The sequence below is a fragment of the Euleptes europaea genome, chromosome 12, assembly GCF_029931775.1.
Source record: "Euleptes europaea isolate rEulEur1 chromosome 12, rEulEur1.hap1, whole genome shotgun sequence".
In the NCBI taxonomy this organism is placed as follows: Eukaryota; Metazoa; Chordata; class Lepidosauria; order Squamata; family Sphaerodactylidae; genus Euleptes; species Euleptes europaea.
The window spans coordinates 43,104,764-43,131,503 of NC_079323.1; the positions used below are offsets into that span (position 1 = coordinate 43,104,764).

A 26,740-nucleotide genomic window follows, 5' to 3' on the forward strand; every position below is an offset into this window, starting at 1 on the left:
GAGAAATTGCAAGGAGAGAAAAGACCAATGTGAAGTCCATGTGAAAAATCTATATGGAAAGCTGCAAACTGTTGAAGTTTGACAATGAACTATTGATACAGCCATGTTCCCTGATGGGAACAGTATAAATTAGATTATTTTCACAGTTAGCAAGTAACTGTCTTTAAGTGCATAAATTAAAGATTTAATCTTTCAGATATGGTTTCCCATGTTGAAGGAATGAAAAGGTGAGATTGCTCTGTGAAAAACCATTAAAATCAGGGCATCTGCTCTTGGGTTCTTCAAAGGTAGATACAAATCCCATACACTTCAACAGAATTTCTCCATATGAAGAATCCATAATTCAGTTAGCAAATACCAGAATAAAGTTTAGGAGGGCTGTAATCCCTGCGGACAGGACTTTCACTCTGAAGAACAAGCCAACATTCAGGGGAAATGTGAAAATCTTCACTCTGACACATTTGCTAAAGCCACTTTTTCTTCCAAGTGTTCAGGCCTAAGAAGAAAAGACTGCAGTCTCTCTAGGGGAAAGATGCCTCCAGGCAATAATCATTATGAATGCTACACACATTAGAGCAAAGCTTCCGAATTCTCCTTTTGGGCTGAAAGTTCTCAAACTGCCTGTTAGCAGCCTCAAGATAAGACAGAAAACAGACCGAGGTGGAAATTTTGCAGCTACTCTTGAAGCTGTGAAGGACAGAGTGAGAAATCATTAATTTAGACTTAAAAACATACCACACACTTTTTCACTCAGGAACAAAATTAAGATATAATGAATATCTTTGTACTTCAGCAATCCATCAACCTATTCAGTTTGCTTTTCTCTGGTTCCCCCCCCCCCCCAGTCCTTTGGGGCTGCTTAACAAATTCACCAATCTTCAGGCCAATAAAAATTTCTTTTGTGGGGTAATGCTTTAGAGGGGAGAAAATTCAAGGCTTTAGTATAAAAGTTGGCTGCATTCTTAATTATGCAACGACTGTATCTATTTGTTAACAGGCACAATGTGAACGGATAAATGGCATTGAAACATTCCTATTTCAATTCCCTTGCTTCCTTTGTCAGAGCAAATAACTCCCTTGCATAATTTTAGTGGGGAAACTTTGCAGAGTGAGTCTTTCCCGCTTCCTGCTCTAGTTGGTCTACTGAGCCCCCCCCCATTTTTTATTCTTGGGAGGCCAGCAGTATCAGGGCAAACGGAGAGGAGGCAAGAAGAATCCGTTGAGATTGCTATCTCCTCTTCCAAAGATTGAAGTGCCATTAAGTCTTTGGAACTGCAAGGTCAAATGCATGTCTTTGTTCTGAATACACATGCTTTGTCCTTCCTGTAGCTAAGACCATATACCAGGAAGGTATCCACCTGCTCATGAATTTCCAGCTTAGAGCTTTGGATGGCACGTGGGAGGACAACAACGGGCCATTCCTGTAATACAAGAGCTGGCCCTTAGATATTGGGGGGAGACAGAATCATACAGTTGGAAGGGACCACCAGAGTCATCTAGTCCAACCCCCTGCACAATGCAGGAAATTTACAACTGCCTCCCCCCATACCCTCAGTAACCCCTACTCCATGCCCAGAAGATGGCCGAAAAAAACCCTCCACAATCCCTGGCCAATCTGGCTTGGAGGCAAATTGCTTCCTGACCCCAAAGTGGCAATCAGCATTACCCATGGCATATAAGAAAGAGCTACGAGAGCCAAACACGGACTCAGCCCTTCCTGCCCTCCCTCTCCTGATCTGCCTAAGATGTGTGGCACTTCATAGCTGTGGTTCTCAGACTGCAGGATGGGGCTGCTTGGGGGAGGCAAGTGTGCCTGACTGTCCTTCTCAGTTTGTGTCTTGATTTGAGACAGAAGGCAGGCTGCCAATTCACCAGCATCTTGCTGCAATCAGTAGAAATAAAAGAGGCTGTGTGCCCACCCTTTGTGGTGAGTGCCCTGTGAATTTCTCAATCTGGTGATAACATGTTTCTCACAAGTCGTTTTGATTCCTTTTGGTCCTCTCTGGATGACCAGGAAGTATAGATAACATCCATATGGACAGCTCCTTTATCCTCCCTACCCTTCCATGTGGAGGATAAAAGAAATCCTTGTCAAGCCTTTGTTTTCTGCTAATCTCACTTTATGTTGAATTGAAATGGGTTTTTTTATATATTGGGCAGCCTCTTACAACAGTGTTTGAGAACCTCTGCTATATTGGGCTTGGTTGCCCTTTAAAGAAGCCATACCTGGGTGTTTGCGTATATGTGCTTGTGCAAGGAGAGAGGCTAATGGCTATCTGTACATGTTTCCACAATCTTCAGATGCCTCTTTGCAAGTGGATACAACAATGGCCAACCTGACAGTGCCGGAACAGGGGCATTTTCATTTGGATTGCACCATCCTGTCCGTCTCCAGCCAAGAGTCCCGCTTTGCTGTGTCGTGGGTCATCCTGAAGACCAAAGGCAGAGACGGGCGTACCAGCCGCAACAAGGACGGAGAAGAGAAGGTGGTCTTATTGAGAGTGGGCCAGGATTCCATCTTCAGCCCGGAAGCTAGCCCCTGGGAAGGCAGGCTGCGCTTTCAGAGGCTCTCGACCACGCTCTACCGACTGACTGTATTGCAGGCAGGGGCTACGGATGGTGGCAATTACTCATGCCATGTGGAAGAGTGGCTGCCTGACCCCAGGGGTGTATGGTACAAACTGGCTGAAGAGGAATCTGGCCCCATATCAGTTTACGTACAAGATACAGGTGAGGGAATCATTTGGGGACGTGTGGCAGTAGTACGCTGGGTAACCAAGGTTGGGTGGATAAGGTATAATCATACAATAGAAAAACAGTTTTATTTTAAGGTGCTTAAATCAGGTTAAAACATTAAAAATTATAAAACAAGGCTGCTTTACCTGGTTGATACTTGCATGCACACTTTGTATGAGAGACCAATACAGCCCAATGTAGAATAACTTACAGATATTTTACGAAGAGGGATTTCTCATTTGAAATTTATTATACACCCTATACACATGCCTGGGCTTGTATAAAGTTATCTATCTACATATGGTCATACATTTATATATTACTTGTGTGTGCATTATATGAGTTTTTATTTGACCACTGATGAAGACCTGAAGGCCGAAACACGTATGGTCAATGTGGTTTAAGTCTATCAAACTTATGAGTTGCCAATGTGCCTTGTTTTGTCATTTTTAATGTTTTTAACCTGATTTAAGTGACTTAAAATCAAAATATTTTTCTATTATATCATTTTACCTTCTCCACCCAACCTTGGGTACCCAGCTTTCGGTTTTTTAAGGTTGGGCTTCTTCCCCCTTTTTTTGTTCAGTGTGTATGGCAGTACAACTTCAGGATATATTTAGGGTGCAAAATTGGCTAGTGTTGAAGAATATCAGATGAGGGGATTAATAGTAGAATTGCTGAGCTTATATGTAAGCTAGAACTATCTTTTTTTTAAAAAATGTTATTAAAATATTGACCCCTCCTTTATTCTTGGCTTTTGTTAACAGTGGTTTGCTACTTTGGAGGTTCATAAAACTCTGTCAGACCCCAATCAGAGCTTGGCTGTAGCTCCTATCCCAGGAGATTTTCTAGTAAGCAGAATTGTGCAGGCAGCGTTCTGGGATTCCGTTGTCAGTCCTGGAGTCAGGCTTTAAAAAAAATGTTTCTTCTGTCCTATGGTTGTTTCAGCATTGCTCCCTGTATCATCTGCAACTTCCTTCCATGAGTTTAGGGTTGATGATGTGCTTACGTAGTATGAGATGTGGTTTTACTGTAGTGCATAACTACACGATCCATACTGAACACATGAGCGAAAGATGCTACTGGGAGTGACTGGAGCAATCATTTGATGGCAGCAACTGGGCCACTCCTAGTAACATAAATGAGGCTTTCTCTGTAGTATATAGAAGAAAACTGTTGTAGTGGGACCAGGATAGAATCCCAAGAATCCAAGACCTTAATTGCTAGCCGTCATTGACTTTTGTTGACAGCCAGAAGCCCTTTGTCTTGACTGTGAGGACTGAAGACTCTCAGAATCTAGAATTATTTCTCTTTCCATAGTTTGCAACTCAGTCAGGACCTGATGTCAGGGAGTCCTGAAGAGGAAAATCTCTGTGGTCCTGACACCATCTCCAAAGGCTCTGGGCTCACTCTCACGTAGAGTCATAAACTGCCCAGCCTGTCAGGTGGTAGCTCTTGCTGAAAGGTGACTGACTGTTCTTTAACAGGATATGGATAAGAGGAAATTGGTGCCTTGCTTGGTAGCTATTAGAGCTGTGCACAAAGGGAACAAAATCTTGTTGCCCTGAATGTTTACTTTTGCCTCTTGTAACTTTCTCCCCCCCCCCCACAGGCTCCTCTCTGCAGTCTGTCACCTGCTCCAATGATGCCCTCTTCTACTTTGTGTTTTTCTACCCCTTCCCCATCTTCGGCATTCTCATCATCACCATCCTCCTCGTGCGGTTCAAGAGCAGAAACTCCAGCAAGAATTCCGAAGGCAAGAACGGGGTCCCCTTGCTGTGGATCAAAGAGCCACATCTCAACTACTCGCCCACTTGCCTGGAGCCACCCGTTCTCAGCATCCACCCGGGGACTATAGATTAAAAGAGGAGAGGCTTCAGGGAGGAAAAGAGAGGTGAAGACGCACCTGGAACCCAAAGGAAGTGTGTGTGTGTGTTGTCTGTCTGTTTCAGCATCTGTACTTTGGATCCTGACGAAGCTCCGTGACGAGGCTCCTGTTATCGTTTGGAACTGGAGGAGCTCAGAATTTGAGAGAAGACCCAGGCGATGGCTACGGGGGGTGGAAAGTCCATATGTTCACTGTATATAGTGGATTTCCTTTTTGTGTCCCCCCCGCCACCATCCATTTTCAGCAGCCTGTCTTTTGGGCTTTAATTCTATTGCCCAAAGATTCGTTCTCGAATTACGCAGAGGAAAATTCCCCCGTGTGTCACTAACCGTGGCGAGGATCTTTAGGGCCAGAGTGGGGCTTGTTGAGTTTGTTCGTTTTATCACATGGGCTTTGTTTGCCCTCCTTGAGCCTTCAGTTGGAGAGGCCCAGGAAACTGGGTTGGCTTCTTCTAAGAAAACTGAACTGAAACTTCTCTCTGCCGAGCAGCAGCAGGGCTTGTGCCAGCTCATCCTTCTGGAGGACTGAAAACAGACAAGAGGGTGGCTTTGCCCTTGGCTTAAGGAAGTCGCTTGCGTCAGTTACAGTCAAGCAAAAGCCTGACTATGCCACTGCCACAGCATTCACTGGACTCTTCGCCCACAGCACTGCCGCCCCTGCATAACTCACTCTGTCTACTTAGAAATGCACACAATTGCCCTTTGGCTTAAACTACACTGCCACTTCTTTGGAGACTACAGGAACGAAAAACCTGGAACTCCTCGTTCTAAAGACACTTGAAATTGACCAAAGTAATGATTTAGGAAATGGGGAGGTTGGCGAGGGCCTGGATTTGTAATAGCTTTGGGATACTGAACCACACGGCAGAGAAAGCGTGGGCACGGCGAACAAGTTTCTTTTCCCATTGCACTAATTACAGAAACAGACTTGACCGGCAAGATGGGAATTGAAGGGTCTCCCTTTCCTCCTGTATGTGCGTGTGCCATTTTTGTTACTTCAGCTCTACTTCTGCAGGTGCAACACCCCTCACTCCTCCCCCCCCCACCCTTCCACACAGCCCTGCAAAAGCTGCAGGTGGACTGTAAGGACACACTAGGGCCAAAAACTGGCTGTTCTTTCTGTGAAAGACATGGTGTTGGCAACACCGGGGCTTATTGCTAGCAGGGCGCCTGCTTTCCACCAGAGTAAGCCAGCTACTCATGTTCTGTGCTGCTTAGGGGATTCTTGTGATCACTGAGGGGCCTAGCTCTCCTCAGCGCCCCTCGGTGTAACCCTGACGGAGAAGCAGGGTTCCTAGGACACGGCCTTTTGCCGCCTTCCTGGCAAGGCTGGCCTCTGCCTTTTTCACCAAATGACTGACTCTGTGTGTGAGGACATTATGTGGTGAAGTCACCTAGATAAAGCAGATACACATCACGGTACAGTTGTCCATCTTGGCTTGGGCGAGGGGAGGTGTGGAGATCAATCCTGGCAACAGAGCAAGCTCCTTCTCTAAAGTGTGAGGCAAACCTGAAAAGAGTTGTCTTACAATGTCCCATTGGAACCTCTCCATGGGGGTAATACCCATGGGGGTAATACATTAACCCAAGTGGTTTGTGAAGATCTGTGCAGAGGGAGGGAGATGTGTTTGTTTAGTCACTCCACTTTATTTACCCAACCTTTAAGGTTTCTGAGAAACATCCCCTCTCACCACGAGGCAGATTTCTGTAGCATTCCAATAAAAGCATCCAAAACATTCCCTGGGTTACACCTGCCTCTGCGAATTGTTACTCCTAGATCAGAACTTCTCAGTGTTTGAAACACACACACCTTCATCCTCCTGCCTGTGCAGTGTATTCAGAAGGGAGGGATAAAAAAAATGGGAATGGAGAGAGAGAAAGAGAGCCCCTAGCTTGTCTCTATTGTTTTATAAATGTAAGATGTCCTGTACATATACTGCTTCAGGGCAGGAACTATAACTCAGTTCAGCTCTTTAAAAGGAAACGAGTCAGCAAGATGTTTTCCTGCCCTAGAGAAACATTTGCTGTTTATCTTTGCATTGGAAATCTGTTGTACTGACCCAGCCGCATCTCAGTGCTCGTCACCAGCAATCCTTCCCTTTCCCTTCTGGGTCCTTCTAGCTACTGAAAGCTGTCCCACAGCGACCTCCAGTGGCCAGCGATTCGTTTGTGGCGGACCAGATGCTGGGAACACGCAACGGTGCCGACCGAACAGGGAGGATTGCCCCTTCAGCAGCACTGACGATTGCAGATTACTTTTGCAAATGACTCGTTCATCGTGCTGTCAATCTACTGCCCAGTTGGGGACCGTGTTTCTTTTCTTTTTTTAAAAAAAAGACGGACCTTTGCCTGTAAGACTCTTTAAAGAAAGCTTTCTTGATAACGTCCAGTAACGAACCCAGAGGGAAAAGAACGAGCTACCTTTGCATGATACGGGAAAACAGTGTGGGATTTTTTTTTTAAAAGAACTTTGTACCATGTTGCACTAAATGTTTTATACAACACACATGCGAGAGCTGTAGTAAAATGTGTTGAGATTGTGGTTTAATGGTCCTGCTTTGGTGGCTTTGGGACTCCAGTGCTCACATTTCCCTCTCCCCGTTGGCACAAACCGTCTGTTGAAAGATGCCTTCCTGCCAGTACCTGTGCTGTCAAGTGGCAGGTCTAGCTCTAGCCAGCTGTGGGGTTCTTGCTCTCGCCATGCCCTTGGCACAGCTCTTGCGTGCACGAGGATTCCTCCGAGTCTGCAACTGAGACTCTGTCACGGGCACCGTTAGCGCCAGCACTTGGACCCATGCCTGGTCCTGGGCTCTGCCATGTGGCCCAAGAAAAGCCACCTTTACGGTGAAAGGACGGCTGTCACTTGCCGACTCTTCCCTGGCTGTGCTGAAAGCTAGAACTACACGCTCGGCGTGGGCCTGGATTGGAAGCACTTGGTAAATGCTCAGTAGTGACACAGTATGGACTCTCCTGACCCAGACAAAACACATTTTATGTAGAGGAGGGCGGAGTACAACAATGAGCACAACTGATCCTCATGAGATGGGACAGGGGGTAGATAGGACGTCTCTCTAGGAAGCAGTGAAAAAATTCTCTGTCTGCAAGTTGTCAGTTGAAAGTTCATGGCATGCTGCCACCGATGAGTGAGTCTTTTGTCTTGTAGGATTACTGGTTGTGGAATGCAGAGTCTGAGAAAGCCCCACCCTAAAAACGCAGCGGCCTGAATCAAGCCAGGCCTCTCTGAACACACTAAACTATTTCCTTGCAGCTAGAGGGCCCGCTGATTCAGTTAAATAACAAAGCAAATCCGTAGTGAAAAGGCAGAATGCGGAAGCAGGAGGAGGGCAGGACCGTCAAGAGGGAAGTTCGCCGGCAGGAGCCCTTAGCTAGTCAGCTCTGCCTGACTGCTGCCCAAAGACACCGACTATATTTGTTTTGTGAAGAACAGTACATCAAATTGTAGTAACGTTCTTACCAGATGGAGTGCCACTCCCTCTTTCTTGAGCATGACAATGGAATGGTAGCAACTGGCAATAAATGGTATTAAGTATTTATTTATATGCCGATTTCCTGTGTGGAGGCCTCTCACAGGCAACCAAACACTGGCAAAGAAGCAAGATTTGCTTCTTTGGAGGGTTTCTTTTAACGATTTTTGTGCGTTGTCACCCACATTTACAGCGTCAACTACTGATGCAGGTGGACAGAAATAATAATAATAATTTATATCCTCCCTCCCCCTGCGAAATAGTCTGCACTAGAGCCCCGTGTCGCAGAGTGGTAAGCTGCAGTACCGCAGTCCAACTCACGACCTGAGTTCGATCCCGACGGAAGTCGGTTTCAGGTAGCCGGCTCAAGGTCGACTCAGCCTTCCATCCTTCCGAGGTCGGTAAAATGAGTGCCCAGCTTGCTGGGGGTAAAGGGAAGACGACTGGGGAAGGCACTGGCAAACCACCCCGTAAACAAAGTCTGCCTAGTAAATGTCGGGATGCGTCGTCACCCCATGGGTCAGGAACGACCCAGTGCTTGCACAGGGGACCTTTACCTTTACCCAGTGCTATTTAGATTTACTCCATATGAACGCAGCCAGGAATTATTGTAATTCATGGGGAAGAGCCTTTTGTTTTGTTACACTCCAAGCCTTTTATTTGGTTATATTTTGATCTTCGCAAGGACTAACATTAGCAGAGCCTCTCAGCGTTTGGCCTCTGCCATTTTGTCTCGCTCCGCCCAGTCCAAAGGGGCTACTTCAGTCACGCTCTGCAGCCAAGCTGAGGCGATAAATGTCTCCGGCTACTTTCTCCAGTCGATCTCTGTACTCAATATCCCTGTAGTTATTTATGCTGACCCCTTGGAAACCATGCATGGCTCCCCACCAGCATGCAGCGATGGTCCCCGTGGAGTCGCTGTCCCCACCGTGGAAGAAACTCCTATTAGCTAGCTCAGTCCAGTTGTTCCCTGAACCGAGAATGGCATCGTAAGCGATCATGGGAGCGTCGTGTCCACTGCTGCCTCCCCAGTTACTCCAACTGAGGAAAGAATAGAATTCGTCTCTCTCTTTCACACCATATTCTGCAGGAAAGGAAGGCGGGGATTTCCCATCTGAAATGCCTCGGATTTCCAGGTACTGCTTCCACCTACTTTCAAAGTAGTCCCTATGACATGTAAAAAAAGAAATCAGTTCTTCTCCCTGACTTAGTGAAGCGTATGCATAGTATCGGGCATGTGCTGGACTCTTAAGAATTTGTAATGATTAGAGCAGCTGCCCTGTGAGGAGCGGTTAAAATGCTTAGGGCTGTTTAGCTTGGAAAGAAGGCGGCTAAGGGGAGCCATAATAGAGGTCTATACAATTATGCATGGTATGGAGAGAGTGGACAAGGAGAAGCTGTTCTCCCTCTCTCATAATACTAGAAGGCGGGGTCATCTGCTGAAGCTGGAGGGTGAGAGATTAAAAACAGGTAAAAGGAAGTATTTCTTCACACAACACATAGTTAAATTGGGGAACTCCCTGCCCCAGGATGTGGTGATGGCTGCCAACTTGGAAGGCTTTAAGAGGGGAGTGGACATGTTCATGGAGGAGAGGGCTATTCATGGCTACTAGTTAAAATGGATATTAGTCATGATGCATACCTATTCTCTCCAGGATCAGAGGAGCATGCCGAATATATTAGGTGCTGTGAAACACAGGCAGGATAATGCTACAGCAGTCATCTTGTTTGTGGGCTTCCTAGAGGCACCTGGTTGGCCACTGCAAACAGACTGCTTGACTTGATGGGCCTTGGTCTGATGCAGCACAGCTTTTCTTATGTTCATATGTTCTTATGTATTAAAATTAGATACATGCTTTATGAACACAGAGGATGTAATCTGTATGAGTGCAGGTTCTCGTAGCTGATATTATCCCAAACTGGGGACAGGTTACAAAAATGCTCTCTGGTAGACAGTGTACTTCTATGCCAACATTATAAAATGTCAGTGCAGCGGGTACCCCTCCACTTCCTTCCCCTCTGTTCAGAGCTGTATTATCTCAGTCCCCAAACAGGATCATAGAATCATAGTTGGAAGGGGCCACCAGGATCATCTAGTCCAACCCCCTGCACAATGCAGGAAACTCGCAACTACCTCCCCCATACACCCCCAGTGCCCAGACGATGGCCAAGATGCCCCCCTCCCATGAACTGCCCAAGTTCATAGCATCAGCATTGCTGACAGATGGCCATCTAGCCTCTGCTTAAAAACCTCCAGGGAAGGAGAGCTTACCAACTCCCGAGGAAGTCTGTTCCACTGAGGAACCGCTCTAACTGTTAGAAAATTCTTCCTAATGTCTAGATGGAAATTCTTCTGATTTAATTTTAACCCACTGGTTCTGGTCCGACCTGGGGCAACAGAAAACAACTCCGCACACTCCTCTATATGACGGCCCTTCAAGTACTTGAAGATGGTTATCATGTCCCCTCCCAGTCTTCTCCTTTTCAGGCTAAACATACCCAGCTCCTTCAACCTTTCCTCATAGGATGTCTAGGCATACCTTCTCAACACCGTACCTATTCAGCAAAAGGGCCCTTGGGACCTTCACCCAGCCGGATGCGCAATCCCACACTCACCAGTGCTGCAGGTTCTCTTCCACAAAGCAAGCTGACTTCTGGATATAGGCTTTCGCCTCCGGCAGCACTGTCATCAGCCCTTTCCCCCACTCCCGAGGGGGCTTGCGGTTCACCGCGTAAGAGGCGAAGAGAGCAGAAGCTAGGGATCCTAGGTAGCCCGTTGGGTGGTGGTGAGTCATTCGCCCACTCTCTATGCTGACTTCAATCAAGCTGTCCAATTGTTCTGGGTGAGGAAACCGCAGTCCGATGCACATCGACCTCATGGCGGCTCCACACCCTCCGCCACTGGCGCTGAAAGGGATTTTCCACCCCTCTGGCTCATCTGGTTTCAAACGCCTTGCATTCGACATGCAGGTTACACCTGCAGAGGAGAGTTAGGAGGAAAACAGCCAGAATATTTATTTCCTGCTCCAATCAATGCCAGGAAGCACATGGTTCTCCATCCACAAGACAATTCTGCATTGCCTATAGAGCTCTCCCTAAGACCCTGCAGCTGGCGGCTTTGAGACAAGAACCGGCATTTTTCTTTCTGCCCACAGTCTAGTTACCGAGTCTGCATATAGGTGGAAAGAGAAACAGCAGATTAAGATGACCTTGCCTGGAGGTTTTTAAGCAGAGGCTAGATGGCCATCTGTCAGCAATGCTGATTCTATTAATTTGGGCAGTTCATGGGAGGGGGGGGCATATCTTGGCCATTGTCTGGGCACTGGGGGGTGTTGTGAGTTTCCTGCATTGTGCAGGGGGTTGGACTAGATGACCCTGGTGGTCCCTTCTAACTCTATGATTCTATGAACACACCTCAATAAACTTGTAACTCTGATTAGAAACTGGTAATGTAAGAAATGTTCTCCTCCTACTCTCTCCCACCACACACATCAATGGACGTGTACTCACAGGGACAGTAATCATCCCGAAGAGTGCAATTTAAAAATTATTTTAGTTTTGTATCAGAAAGTTGGGAGGGCAGGATTATCAAGCTTTGGCCTTTTAAAACTGTAAAAAATCATTATTTTCTTTGGGCTGATAATCTGGCCTCCAGACTCCACAGGCCTGGTCTGCACATAGAAAAGAAGCCCTTTAAAGTTCAAACAGCTGATGCACTACAGGCCAGCTTAGTATCCTAAATATGAGTGGAACTATATGTACCTTTTCTCACTTGCTGCCCCGCAGCCATCCAAGAAGAGTTGGTTTTTATGCCTGCTTTTCTCTACCATAAGGAGTCTCAAAGCAGCTTACAATCACATTCCCTTCCCCTTCTCACAACAAACCCCTTGTGAGGTAGGTGGGACTGAGAGAGTTCTCAGAGAGAACTGTGACTAGCCCAGAGTCACCTAGCAGGCTGTATATGGAGGAGTGGGGAATCAAACCTGGTTCTCTAGACTGGAGTCTGGCACTTAACCACTATACCACACTGGCTCCAGTAGCTGTGGGGAAATGCTTCTTTAAAAGGGGGGGGAGTCCAGCACCATGAGGGGAGGAAAGGCTCCTACTCCCCCCCCCCCCAGCAGTTTTTGTGTGTGAAAAACTACACTTGGGGACATAATTTTGCTGTTCCATGTGCACAGATGCTGCACGTGGAGCAGCAAAATTGTTGAAATAACTATCTGCCCCAGCATGGTTTTGCACAAGAAAACCACTGGGGGGGGAGAGCTCTTCCTCCTTCCTATGGCACCATTCTGAGCCTATTTGGGCTCTCTCTTGCTCTTATTTTAAAGTGAAAACATGGAAATAAGTGAAAACATGGGAAAAGATAACATAGCTTGGCCCTATGATAGGCAGTAGACCTGGTCTCCCCTACCACTCAGAAAAGAATGGGTGGTTGACCTGATCTCTGGATGCAGACTAGCTTGGAACCGGGGCGCACTTCCTCTACCTCCCTGCTCCTATTACCTCTTTGACAATTCTAATACTATTGGGTGTACTGACATTGGGAATGGGGGGGGGGGCGTCTGCAAAATCATATATTGCCCATCTGAGACCAGAAGTATCCATTTGCCGCAGCCCAGTCATCCATGCAGATTCCTACATTGTTTATCCTAGCCATGATAGTGCCTTTGAGAGGTATTCAGCAGAGCCCATACTATGAACAGTCTATCTCTTGACCATATGAAGGCCTGATGCCTGGATTTTAGCCTTAAATTCCGAAAGGCTGGTCTAACTGTGAAAACGGTTCTTGTGTGCACTTACGTGCAAGCGCGCACACAACACTATGCACCTACTCTTCTGCCCTTTTCAGACACCTAAATGAGTAGGCTTGGACCCTGAACAGGGCAAGCAGAGTCATGCTAGAGGAAGGTGACTTCCCCCCCTTTTCCCATTTCCGTCTTCTTTGCCCCCTGAGATTGTGGTCCTTTGGGTTGGTGGACCAAAAGGGAAAGTCTCGGGGGGGGGGGAATTGGGTGTCTCCAGCAGGAGGGAGGAAATAAGCAAAAACCCTCTTCTCCACAAGCTCTGCGAAGAGTTGCAGCTGCACCGCCAAAACAGCATCATAGGGTCCAAGCCCGAGCTTTATCATGCATACATAACATTCTCTATCATGCATATATAACATTGCTGGGGTTCCCTGTGTTAGCCCCATAATCTCAGTAGAACTGATTAAGGCTGGAAGGTCTGTCCTTTATTCATTCCCATATTACAGATGGGTGGCTGAGGCTAAAACGGCATCTTTGGTAGAGATGAGACTTGAACAGGGATTTCCCAGCTCATGGTTCATGCCTCGCCCCTATACTGCCATCTGCTTAAGTCAGGTGGTTTACAGCAGTTTCACTGAAGAAAAGCTTTTACATTTGCTTTTCGTTGTTTAATGGGATCTTGATTTTAATCTCTCCTTTTTTGTGCTCAGTTTTACTGCTCAGTGAAATCCTCATGTAGTAGATGAGATAGGAACAAAAGGAGCAAGCCACCTGACCAGTGATTTCTGATGACAAGGGGCAAAAACGCATGGTCGCTTTAGCCTCCTTTAATCCCTATTTCAGTCAGGATCGAACGCACGTTTGGCGAAACGCATGCGTTCGATCCTGGCTGAAACAGGGAATGAAGGAGGCTAAAGCGACCATGCGTTTTCACCCATGGTTAGAATTCAGAACGACCATCACAATACTAAGACACACCTGATACCAAATACAGTCCTAGGAAACCTTTGACTCATGCACTCAGATATTCTTCTGCAAAGTACATGGTGTAACTTTGCAAGGAAAAATTCAACAGAATTTTTTAAAAAATATCTTTGAACAAATGTCCTGTGAAATTCCCATTTTGAGCTACTTTTCAATGTTGCCACATCTGACTCTCAGGTTGCTTGAAAAGCCCAGAAGTCACAAGTTGCAGCTGGACCTAATGATCATTCAATATAACACGCTTCTCTGAATTTCCCTGTCCCAACCATTCTGAAATTCCACAGTGTGTAGCATCTAGCAATAAAATCACAGGAGGGAACAGAAAAGGATGAGAGAAGACAGAAAAAGAGGAAACATTCCTTCCTCAGTTTAAAATGGTTCCCCAACCGCAGGGCTGAAAAATCAGCTGGCAGCTCCTCTCTAACAGCTAGAAACAAAACAGTTCACAATGATAAACCTTGAAGACAGCTTTTGCCAATGATGTTAAAAAGGCAAACCTACAATGCATAAAATATATACCAGGGAAAAACCCAAACAAATTAAACAGCATTTAATGCGCATGCAAAAAAGAAAATATCTCAAAGCAGTTGTGTATGCGTTAAGTGCTCTCAAGTTGCTTCCGACTTATAGCAACCCTATGAATGAATGACCTCCAAAATGCCCTATGGTTAACAGCCTTGCTCAGGTTTTGCAAACTAAAGGCCGTGGCTTCCTTTATTGATCCTGAGGATTAGAATATACAAGGTTTATAACACATGGTTAGGCTGTATACTATAGAACTTGTCATGTGTTGAGGATGACTGTTACTCGCATGAAGATATCTGAAGCTGCCATATGACTTCCTGTATAAGGTGGTTTCCACATGTCCATTTTGTAAAATAACTCTAAATTTGTGTGTTCTGTTGAGTAGATGACACTCAAATTTAATAATTCAGTGGAAGAAGATGACATCCTGATGGAAATCCTCTCCATTCATCCATTTTAGGAAGATGCCATCTATATATCTGAGATACATGGTTGAGGCAGACAGTAGTTGTTCAGAAAGCCCTGGTCTATGTCAGCCATTAACGGGCTTGTCTGTTGTGGTGCTATGCATGTTCCCATACCAGTGCCATGGATTTATTAATACATTCAATCCATTAATCTAACATGATGTGTGAAGGCAAATTATGACAATTCAACAGCAGTAGATCTGGCCCATAATCTGACTTCATGAAGAATGTTAGTCTGTTATCAATCGGCATCCATGGTGATTAGTAAGGTTCCATCTGGGGTATCTTTTTAAGATGTCTGGTTGCATTAAAAATGTATAGCCTACCAATTTGATCAGGGTACTCCCTTGGAGATAGTGCTGTTCGGTTTTCCAGGACTGCCTATTTGATGAATGATAAGTAGCAGACAGAAGGTGCCAGGACGGGGTGGTTCTGGGGTCATAATGAGAATGTCCCCAGTGTAATTAATAATGTCTTCAATTCTCTTTTATAGTACTTCAGGAGGATTGCTGGTTAGCAGTCTGTAGAAGATGGTGCTTGTAAACAGTTATTCAGCCTTTTTTTTTAATGTAACAAGTCCTGTTCACTATGACTGTTGCATGTCCTTTATCTGTTTGCAAATGCTGTTTGGATTGACCGTAAAACATCAGATGGCCTTCTATTCCTTTATGAAAAAGTTGTGTCCAGTTTTGCTGCTCTCACTGTGCTTGGAAGTAAAAGCACTCTATATGAAGGACAAATTTAGGGAAGTGTCCATAACATTATTTTTCTCAACAAGGTTTGGGATGGTATATTATTATATGGTTCTGTGTCATGGAAATAATTGAACACATGAAGCTGCCTTCTACTGAACCAGACCCTTGATCCATCAAAGTCAGTATTGTCTCCTCAGACCAGCAGCGGCTCTCCAGGGTCTCAGGCAGGGGTCTTTCATATCACCTACCTGCCTAGTCCCTTTAACTGGAGACACCGGGGATTGAACCTGGGACCTTCTGCATGCCAGGCAGATGCTCTACTACTAAGCCACAGCCCCTCCACTATTCTTTAAACCAAGGAAATTTTCTTTAAACCAAAGGAGTTGAAAGACAGCCTTGAAATCACCATATACCGACATTACGCTGGTTTGAAGGACAAAAAGATAGGTCACACAATACAGTACTCTTTTCTTAGCAAGTTAGCCAAAACAGCTCTCTCATATACTTCTCATGACTGAATTTGCCATTAAGATTTCTACTAGTTATCAGTTTAGTAGAATCTGGCAAAATTAGTTTTAAAAATTAGTCTAAAAGGTACAAATAAGATTTTCTTAATACTATGCAGCTATTCTTGTTTGTCCTTCCTTATGGGACTGGACTGAAGAAAGCAGCTGAGCAAAGAGTAGCGGAGGCAAAAATGTTCAAATCTAAATACCCCAGATGATCTGTGACACTTGAGAAATACAACTGCGTGTTTTCTTATAAGAGTAAAACTTTAGAAAAGATTACCTGGAGCTCTTCCGCTCATGTCTTTCATGCAGTCCTTATAGTTTCTTGCAAGGAGAGCGTACAGGTGCGTAAAATCTGGGTCTCTTCCAGCTGCTGCCAGGGCTTCAGCTGTAGCTAAGTGCATGACAGTATCATCGCTGACCGGCCAGCCTGCCACGTCGATTTTGCCCACGCCTCCCATTTCCGCCAGTTGCGCGTGAATCTCTTCACCGCAGAGAAGGAATTCCCACTCCCCGTTTTTAAAGCCCAGGGCATCTCCAGCTGCACTCAACACCATGGCTGCCACATAGTTTTCAAGCAGGCTGGGACACATGATCTGTCCTCCACAAAGAAGACAGCTGAAAAGACATAAAGCTGTCAATTAAAATGGGTTAAAACTGTAGCTGTGATCCACAAAATTCAGTGGTTTTGTTAAACATCTTTCAGTCTGAACTGCCAATCACGGTGTACTTGGATTTATGCCTAAATAATACATGTTTTTAGTTGAAACGTTTATACCAGGGGTGTCAAACACAAGGCCCAGGGGCCAGATCCGGCCCTTTGAGAGCTCTTATCCGGCCTGCGAGCCAGCCAAGGCAGCCACCACCACCACCTCGGATCTAGGCTGGCAAACCTGCTGTGGGCTCACCAGCCAAGACAACCCCCCGCTCCCAATCTGGGCTGGCGAGGCGTGGCCCGGCCATGTGACACTTATGTCATATCCGGCCCTCGTAACAAATGAGTTCGACACCCGTTTTATACCTAACAAACATGAGGACATCAATCTAGCATCTCAGCCTGCCTGAAGCAGATATACATTTAAAAACAACCATTTTGTAACTGGTCAGGCCCATCTATATAACCTATTTGTAAAAAAGTATTTTTCAAATGCAAGGCTAGGTGTGGAAGAACATGGACAAATTCTCTTCCCTTCTGAGGCTGCAAAGGTTCTAAAACCTGCCAAAAGCAAAATGGTATTGCATCCCATAATTTACAGTTTCTTTGCTGACTGTCACTGATGCACTTGGAATCAGACAGTGTAATGGATTTTAAGAGGAGTTTTTTTTTCAAGGACAAAAACAGGGCAGTGGAGAACTGGCCTGCATATCAACTGGCAAGTTAAACACCTGGCAACACTGAAAGCCCGGAGGGTTCCCTTGGGCCTGTATAGCAGCAGACACCACTTCATCTATTCAGTTCACCTTACCCCAGCGGTTATTTATATGGCTTCATCACGTGACACCTCAGTTTACGCCCCCCAAAAAGATAAGGCCTCTGTTTCGAGGAGCTTACAATACAATTCCAACATCAAAAGGAGAAGGGAGTGGAAGGGCAGAAGAGTAATGATGAATACATAGAAGCAAACTCTGTAAAACTCGGGATAATATATATAGGGACCTTTACTCCAGGAAAAGTCCCACTGTCGTGATCTCTGGGTACTTTACTATAATGCAAAATTAGCAACAAGTAAAGTTCTCGTAAGGGTAAAGGTCCCCTGTGCAAGCACCGGGTCATTCCTGACCCATGGGGTGACATCACATCCCGATGTTTACTAGGCAGACTTTGTTTATGGGGTGGTTTGCCAGTGCCTTCCCCAGTCATCTTCCCTTTACCCCCAGCAAGCTGGGGACTCATTTCACCGACCTCAGAAGGATGGAAGGCTGAGTCAACCTTGAGCCGGCTACCTGAAACCAACTTCTGTTGGGATCAAACTCAGGTCGCGAGCAGAGCTTTTGACTGCAGTACTGCAGCTTAACACTCTGCGCCATGGGGCTCTTCCCAAAGCTCTCTTTTGTGTGTGTGTGTGTGTGTGTATAAAGTGCCGTCAAGTCGCAGCCGACTTATGGCGACCTCTTATGGGGTTTTCAAGGCAAGAGACTTAACAGGTGGTTTGCCAGTGCCTTCCTCTGTATACTGCCTCTAAATCTGGGGTTTAACATATCTGCCTGGTTGATATATAATCATAATATAATCTATGATTATTTATCCATAACCATTGATGGATAAATATTCACAGATCTCCCATAGTTTGGTTTCAATAATCTGTAGATGAACACATGAAGCAGGCTTACGGTATACTGAAACAGACACTGGTCCATCCTGCTCAATATTCATTCTGACTGGCAATGGTTCTCCAGGCTCTCGGGCAGAGAAGGATCTTTTCCAACAGACCTTTTACCCAGATATCCTTTACCTAAAATTGCCAGATGTTTATTTGGAGCCTTTGCCACAGTCAAACCAAGTGAGCTACAACACTCTCTTCAGTGTTTGGCAACACTGTGTTTGGCAACACTTTCTTCACTTTAGATAACCTTCCCTTTTTATATTGTGACCTGTTTGAGTAAACACAGATTGGGTGTGCCACTTCCTTCTCTGCTCTGAGCAGAGGGACTTCCCTCTTCTAAGCAGTTGATGTTTCAGGAGTAGTGATTGTGACTCTGCTGAGAGGTCTGCTATATTTTCCAGGGCATTTTAACACAAAAGGGGGGGGTCACTCCCTCTAAAGTTCACATTCCACTCTACCTCCTTCTCTTTGCTCCTTTACCCATCTTACGCACCTCTAAATGCCCTTTTCGCTCTGTTCAGCTCCATCAAATGTATTAATCAGAGTATCATAGATAGGGCTGATAATTCCAAATGGCTAGATGCGCTAGTCTCTAAGACTCCTAAGAACGTAAGAACAGTCCTGCTGGATCAGACCAGTGATCCATCTAGTCCAGCATCCTGCCTCACATAGCAGCCAACCATTTGCCCTGGAAAGCCAATGACAGGGCACAGAGACCAAGGCCTTCCCAATCTTGCCTCCAGGCACTAGTATTCAGAGGTCTACTGCCTCTAGATGTAAAGGTTCCCTTTAGCCACCATGGGTAGTAGCCACTGATAGATCATGAATCTGTCTGATCTAATCCCTTTTTAAAGCTGTCTATGCCTATGGCCCAGGCTAGCCTGATCTCGTCAGTTCTCAGAAGCCAGGCAGGGTCAGACTTGGTCAGTATTTAGATGGGAGATCACCAAGGAATGCCAGGCTCGCTGTGCAGACCTGGTCAATGGCAAATCCACAGGGTTGCCATAAGTTAAAAAAAGTGTCTATGGCCACCTCTACAACATCTGGCCGCGAAGTCCACATTTTAATCACTCCTTGCATAAAGATGAGTTTTATTTTGTCACCACAGAGTAACAATTTCTTCCAGCATATGCTTTCTTAAATCAGAATTCCACTCATCAGATGCACACTGACAGCTTATGCCAGAATAAAGTATCTCAAGTGCCAGCAGTCTCCTGTTTTATTTTAAAGACAGTGGTTTGATGTCTGGTAGGAAGCTAGTTTACAGTAAAGCTTCTGCCCTTGCCTCTCTCAACCGAGAATGTGAGCCCCTTTGTTCCTCTGCCAATCGTCTTCTCCCTTAAGTAAACTCTGTCCTAACTCTTCCTTTTAAAGTAGTACAAAATATAGGGGGTTACCGCACTTTGTATTACCAGCAATGTATTAAGAGTTTGAAAATGTTGTAAAAAAACATCGCTTTAAAAGGTTTTTTTGGATACCACGGCTTATAAATGATTGGAGGACGTCTTCACAGCTAAAGAGGCCAAACAAAGTGCGAACAGTATTTTTTAGAACGTTTTCAAACTCTTAATACATCTCTGGGAATACAAGTGCGGTAACAGCCATAGTCTTATCTACACATACAGCAGAATGAGGTAGTACAATTCTAAGTTAGTAAAATGGGCGGCACCACTTGAAAACGTATTGGGGGGGGGGTGTTTTCAATGCTTATTACAACTCCCTGCAAACACAAAAAGTAGCACATCAGAGAGAGGCATTCTACCCTGCCCCGTGAATGCTGTGCTAGTTTTCCAGAAATTATTCCTGCCGGGGAATTTGAAAAATGTAATCCTTCACCTTCATTCTGAAATGCTAGAGTCCGTTCTACCACCACCGTATTTTATCACATCATCTTATTGTCTGTGTGGGTCAGGCCTACCTCAGGAAAGGTCAAGAATCAGTGTCCTTCAAAATGTCCTATCTTTGATAGCCTTGCTCAGGTCTTGCAAATTAAGGGCTGTGGCTTCCTTTATTGAGTCACTCCATCTCTTGTTGGGTCTTCCTCTTTTCCTGCTGCCCTCAATTTTTCCTAGCATGACTGTCTTCTCTAGTGACTCTTGTCTTCTCGTAAAGTGACCAAAATACGACAGCCTCGGTTTAGTCATTTTAGCTTCTCAGTTCAGGCTTGATTTGATCTATAACCCACTGATTTGTTTGTTTGTTTTTTGGCCGTCCACGGTATCCATAACACTCTCCTCCAACACATTTCAAAGGAATCTACTTTCATCCTATCTGCTTTCTTCAGTGTCCAGCTTTCACACCCATACATAGTAATAGGGAATACGATGGCATGAATTAACTTGATCTTGGTGGCCAATGACACATCCTTACACTTAAGAATCTTTTCTAGCTCCTTCATGGCTGCCCTTCCCAATCTCAATCTCCTCCTGATTTCTTGGCTGCAGTCTCCCTTTTAGTTGATGATGGAGGCAAGGAATAGAAAGTCTTCAACAATTTCAATTTCCTCATTGTCAATCTTAAAGTTGTGTAAGTCTCCTGTAGTCATTTCCCGAGTTTTTCTTACTGTTGCTTTATTACATAGTTTTAACGGAAGGTTAGAAGTGCTTCTTTACATAGTTTTAAATTTGAGTTCAACCCCCATGAAAACGTCTTTAAGAAACTCAGGCAGGGGTTTATGCACTCCTTCCTTTTGTGCTTTTAAGGGTTGTTGAATATACTTCCAACCTAACATGTCAATTGCTGTGGAGTATCCAAATATAAAGGGAACACCTCCAACGGTCCCCCTCCCTCATTTATGTCCTTTCTTTCTCCTTCCTTAAGAGGCCCAACGTTTTACACAGCCTCACGTACACTTACAGTGCATTCCTAAGGAGAGTTACTCCAGTCTAAGCCCATTCATTTCAGTGGGCTTAAGTGGAGTAACTCCCCTTAGGAACACACTGTTAGATGTGAGGTTTATTCCACCGTGCAGCTGGACACCTTTTTGTACTGTTGTAAAGAAACTGTTGGAACTAAGTTTTTGTGGTTGCAGTTGGGGGTGTGGGATTGAAGAAGGAACTAAGTCGCTTCTTAGAAATGGCAGACAAAGAGGTAAAAAGCGATAGCATTTAATTTGGTTTTCGGGTTATTTTTTCTGGGTCCTGCCTTCTCACTTTCCTGTGGGAAATTTCATCTGGTAGTTTCCCTTCAGTAGGAGGGGTTTTTTTTTGGGGGGGGGGGAATTCTGCGTGTACGCTCCCGGATTTGAATGGGGGGTTGCCTGTTTGTGCCGGGGAGGACTCATTTTAGAATAAATTCTACTTACTAGGGAGAAAGTTCCACTGGAATCTATTGAATTTATTTCTAAGCCATTTATGCATGGGAGGTTTTACCTTGGATTTGCTGCTCTCTAGATGCCCATTTCCCCCATCCAAATTCTCCAAATTCTGCCTGGGGGCTTATTGTTGAGTTCTGAGATTTTGGATGGGGAAAATGGGCATCTACAGAGCGGCAAATCCAAGGCCAAACCTCCCGTGCATAAATGCAGAAAACATAAGTAAAACCGGGCTGGCGGTGGAATAGAAAACGCTGCATCAGACAGCTTGCCGTGGGACAGCGACGCTCCCATGCGCGTGCACTTGGAAAGTAAGCCCCGTTGACTTTCCCTGGGGCCGCCTCCCCGAGTAAACGCGTTCAGGGTTGGAACCACGTTTTAACCCAGTTAGATCATTCACAGTGGGTGGCCGTGTTAGTCTGTCTGCAGTAGTAGAAAAGAGCAAGAGTCCAGGAGCACCTTAAAGACCAACAAAAATATTTTTGTTAGTCTGTCTGCAGTTAGTCTGTTTGCAGTAGTAGAAATATTTTTGTAGAAAATATTTTTGTTAGTCTGTCTGCAGTTAGTCTGTCTGCAGTAGTAGAAAAGAGCAAGAGTCCAGGAGCACCTTAAAGACCAACAAAAATATTTTTGTTAGTCTGTCTGCAGTTAGTCTGTTTGCAGTAGTAGAAATATTTTTGTAGAAAATATTTTTGTTAGTCTGTCTGCAGTTAGTCTGTCTGCAGTAGTAGAAAAGAGCAAGAGTCCAGGAGCACCTTAAAGACCAACAAAAATATGTTTGTTAGTCTGTCTGCAGTTAGTCTGTTTGCAGTAGTAGAAATATTTTTGTAGAAAATATTTTTGTTAGTCTGTCTGCAGTTAGTCTGTCTGCAGTAGTAGAAAAGAGCAAGAGTCCAGGAGCACCTTAAAGACTAACAAAAATATTTTCTGGCAGGGTAGGAGCTAAAGCTCCTACCTTGCCAGAAAATATTTTTGTTAGTCTTTAAGGTGCTCCTGGACTCTTGCTCTTTTCTAGTAACCCCGTTCGGCAAAGCTTCCGCAGAAGCCTGCCAGCCTGCCCAGAAGCCAGAGGCCGGGTCCTGCGCCTCCCGGCCTTGACACCCACCCCGAAAGCGCAGTTCAAGAGTAACGCGGGTCTCGCTCGCAAGGGAAATACTTGCCGTTTGCCTGGGTCGCCGGACGAGGCTGACGCCCGCCAGGAAAGCCCCTCGGACCAAAGGGAAACCGGGAAGGCGCTCGCTGGCCCTCCGGGGGCGGCAGCCAGTCTCCAGCCGGCGGACCAGGGGAACCAGCCCTCGGGCCAGCTGATCGGAAAGGGAAAGGGAGCGGCTTGGGGGGGGGGGCGGCCGTCCGGCCGTCGAGAGCGCGGGGAGAGGCGGAGGGAGCTCTCGCGTGTCCTCTGCTGGGGGAGAGCCGAGCGCAGAGCGGCCCAGGCGGCTTGGAGGGAGCGGGAACGCGCCGGTCCCTTCGCTTCGTGGCACCGTCACAAATTTACAGGCTTTACACCAGTTAGCTCTGTCGGGCAGGGAGGGACGGGGCCGTGGCTCAGTGGTACAGCGTCTGCTTGGCGCGCGGAAGGTCCCAGGTTCAATCCCCAGCACCTCCAGTTAAAGAGACTAAGTAAGTAGGTGGTGGGAAAGACCTCCGCCTGAGACCTTGCAGAGCTGTGGGCTGCGGCTCAGTGGCAGAGCATCTGCTTGGCACGCAGAAGGCCCCAGGTTCAATCCCCGGCACCTCCACTTAAAGGGACTAAGTAAGTAGGTGATGGGAAAAAACTCCACCTGAGACCCTGGAGAGCCGTGGGCTGTGGCTCAGTGCCAGGTTCAATCCCCGGCACCTTAAAGGGACTGGGCAGGTAGGTGATGGGAAAGACCTCAGCCTGAGAGCCGTGGACAGGGGTTGTGGCTCAGTGGTAGAGCCTCTGCTTGCCATGCAGAAGGTCCCAGGTTCAGTGCCGGCCATCCCCACTTAAAGGGACTAGGCAAGTAGGTGATGGGAAAGACCTCCGCCTGAGACCCTGGAGAGCCGTGGGCTGTGGCTCAGTGGCAGAGTATCTGCTTGGCATGCAGAAGGCCTCCAGCCCAGGTTCAATCCCCGGCATCTCCACTTAAAGGGACTAGGCAGGTAGGTGATGTGAAAGACCCCTGCCTGGGACCCTGGAGAGCCGCTGCCGGTTTGAGTAGACAATACTGGCTTTGATGGACCCAGGGTCTGATTCAGTATAAGGCAGCTTCATGCGTTCAATTGTCTCCTTCGCAAAGCTAGATTACAAATGGATTAAAACATTAGCCTTTAGGGGAGGAGCTGTGGCTCAGTGGTAGAGCATCTGCTTGGCACGCAGAAGGTCCCAGGTTCAATCCCCAGCATCTCCAGTTAAAGGGACTAGGCAAGTAGGTGATGGGAAAGACCTCAGCCTGAGACCCTGGGGAGCCATGGACAGGGGTTGTGGCTCAGTGGTAGAGCCTCTGCTTGCCATGCAGAAGGTCCCAGGTTCAATCCCCGGCATCTCCACTTAAAAGGACTAGGCAAGTAGGTGATGGGAAAGAACTCCACCTGAGAGCCATGGAAAAGGGCTGTGGCTCAGTAGTCGAGCATCTGCATGGCACGCAGAAGGTCCCAGGTGCAATCCCCAGCATCTCCACTTAAAGGGACTAGGCAAGTAGGTGATGGGAAAGACCTCAGCCTGAGAGCCATGGACAGGGGCTGTGGCTCAGTGGTAGAGCATCTGCATGGCATGCAGAAGGTCTCAGGTTCAATCTGGCATCTCCAGTTATAGGGACTAGGCAGCTAGGTGACAGGAAAGACCTCAGCCTGAGACCCTGAAGAGCCACTGCCAGTCTGAATAGACAACACTTGATGGGCCTTTTCACTGATTCAGTATAATCATGTCAGATAATCACTGCCAGATAATCGTGTGCTTATCTGTGTATGGGAAGATACATGTCTAATATAGGTCTGTTGGAAAGGAGTCCTAATTGGATATGGGTACTACTGAAAACATCAGGGAAGATGGGAGAAATTGGGCGAAAACGCATAGTTGTGGTATCCTTCTTTAATCCCTGTTTCAGCCAGGATCCATGTGCATTCGATCCTGGCTAAAACAGGGATTAAAGGAGGATAAAGCGACCATGCGTTTTCGCCCATTGTTCGTTTTAGAGAAGGAGGAGCAAGTCTGCCATGTGCCAGATATAGGCCATATTGAGTTTTAAAAGTCAAAATCCAGCAACATGCAGTAACCTGAAAGGTAGATAGCAACCACACAAAATGGTAGTAATATGGTTCCACCCCTCAGGAACTATTTAGTTACATTCTGTACCAGTTGTACTTCCAAATATATATTTTTAGAGTAAACCCATGCAGGAATTGCATTGCATCGATCAAGCCAAAGGTTACAAAAACACAACTGATGGCTGCTAAATCTCTCTTCTCCAAGAGAGGCTGCCTCTGTCACATACTGCAATTAATAAAAACAGTTTCTTGCAATCCCTGTAGGGATAAATGAAAGATGTACACCACCTGATGTAAACTACCTTTGGAGGAAAGTGCAGTACAAGTATTCAAAGCATATCTCTTATGTTATCTCAATCAATGTCTCAGGATCCTGTCAATTTTGCCAGTATTTTCAATCTTTATAAAGCGATATTTTTATCCCATCTTATATTCATCCTCTCGTGACTTGACATTGAGAAGCTTGCCTAGCAATTGTTCTCACCTCACAGCAGGGTGTAGCAGAACAGCTCCAAGGACTTGGAGGCCCCATTCCATCTTGCCCTCTGAGGGGCTTTTCTCTCCCTCTTTCAGTTCACGCACTGCCACCACCTGGCCTTCGTAGGAACTACCCGCTAAGAGGATCAGGGCTCCCACCTTCCCCTCCCTGTGTTGCCTTTCTGAAGCCTCAGTTTGTGCCTCTGTCTCCCACTATCCAGCTTCTGGTTACCATTGGGAGTACTGCCAATTGACTGCCCCTCCTTTTCTCTTTGGTGTTTTAAAATAGTGTGTCCAAAACAGTGGAGGTGTATGTAGTACAGCTGCCAGCATTAAACATTAATAAAACATTTGTTAAAAAGAAAATGCCCACATGCATACTCTCAGCACAGCAACAGATTGCGCAAAGGATACAAAAGAAAAGTGTAACCGCATGATTCCTATGTACATGCCCTAGATAATGTTATTCTAAGGCAGGCTCCTTAACTTAAAGTAACAATGGTTCTAAAAGGTTCGTATTACACATGAACACATGAAGCTGCCTTATACTGATCAGACCCTTGGTCCATCAAAGTCAGTATTATCTACTCAGACCAGCAGCGGCTCTTCAGGGTCTCAGGCAGAGGTCTTTCCTATCACCTAGCTGCCTAGTCCCTTTAACTGGAGATGCTGGGGATTGAAACTGGGACTTTCTGCATACCAAACAGAGGCTCTACCACTGAGCCACAGCCCCTCCCCTGGTGTCTCTATTCTGCTTGGCGTCTCTGTTCTGCCCTGCAGTCCCCCACATGGCAATGGCCACCTTCAGCAGGAGCTCAGGTAGAAGACTTCCTTCCTCCTAGATGGAGTCAGTATCAGACACCCTCTTCCACGTGCCAAGGATTTTTATCATCTGTTTGCCCCCACCCCTTGGCAGGTCAGGACAGGTCAAAGACGTCTCCAGGAAAAGACTTCTCTAAGATTTTTGGCCTCCAAAACCCTGCTAGATGTCACCGTCAGAGGTTGCTTCGCTCTCTCCACATGTTTCCGCACATTTTGCCCATGTTTTCCGGATGCTGTTTTAGCCAGAATCCGGAAAACATGCGCAAAACTCATGGAAACCTGCAGGGAGCGTAAAGCAACCTCTGTCGGTCAGGAAAGAAATGCATAATCAAAAGGAAGTCCCGAAGCAGTCAGCAGGGGTGACAGCGGGGAAACAGCCCTGCATAAATGGCCATACAGTGCCATCCTAAGCAGAGAAACAACCATCTAAATCCCAAGTCAATGGGGCTTAGAAGGGTGCAACTTTGCTTAGAATGGCACTGATAGTTGTTGAATTTGCTAAATTTTATCATTGCCTACATGAGAAGATGCAGCTATATT

General features: G+C 46.1%; 2 protein-coding genes and 1 non-coding gene across 4 annotated transcripts in view; 2 read left to right on the top strand and 1 right to left on the bottom strand.

Annotated features, from left to right (window-relative positions):
* IGSF3 (immunoglobulin superfamily member 3) overlaps window positions 1-4,711 on the top strand; it is a 145,643-nt gene extending 140,932 nt beyond the window's left edge. For both annotated transcript variants that reach the window (XM_056858501.1, XM_056858502.1), the window contains 2 exons: window positions 2,302-2,730; window positions 4,349-4,711. In XM_056858501.1, coding sequence (XP_056714479.1) covers window positions 2,302-2,730; window positions 4,349-4,599 — 680 coding nt within the window. In that variant the 3' untranslated portion in view covers window positions 4,600-4,711. The remainder of the gene's footprint in view (window positions 1-2,301; window positions 2,731-4,348) is intronic.
* A 2,563-nt stretch (window positions 4,712-7,274) lies between these two features.
* On the bottom strand, window positions 7,275-16,632 carry ADPRH (ADP-ribosylarginine hydrolase). Its single transcript, XM_056858195.1, is given in 5 exon segments — window positions 7,275-7,593; window positions 8,099-8,150; window positions 8,869-9,275; window positions 10,725-11,085; window positions 16,317-16,632. Coding segments are annotated over 5 exon segments (1,452 nt in total). The 5' UTR covers window positions 16,630-16,632.
* A 7,480-nt stretch (window positions 16,633-24,112) lies between these two features.
* TRNAG-GCC (transfer RNA glycine (anticodon GCC)) lies at window positions 24,113-24,184 on the top strand. Its single transcript has one exon. It is a non-coding gene; the product is annotated as a tRNA-Gly (tRNA).
* Window positions 24,185-26,740: the final 2,556 nt, after the last annotated feature.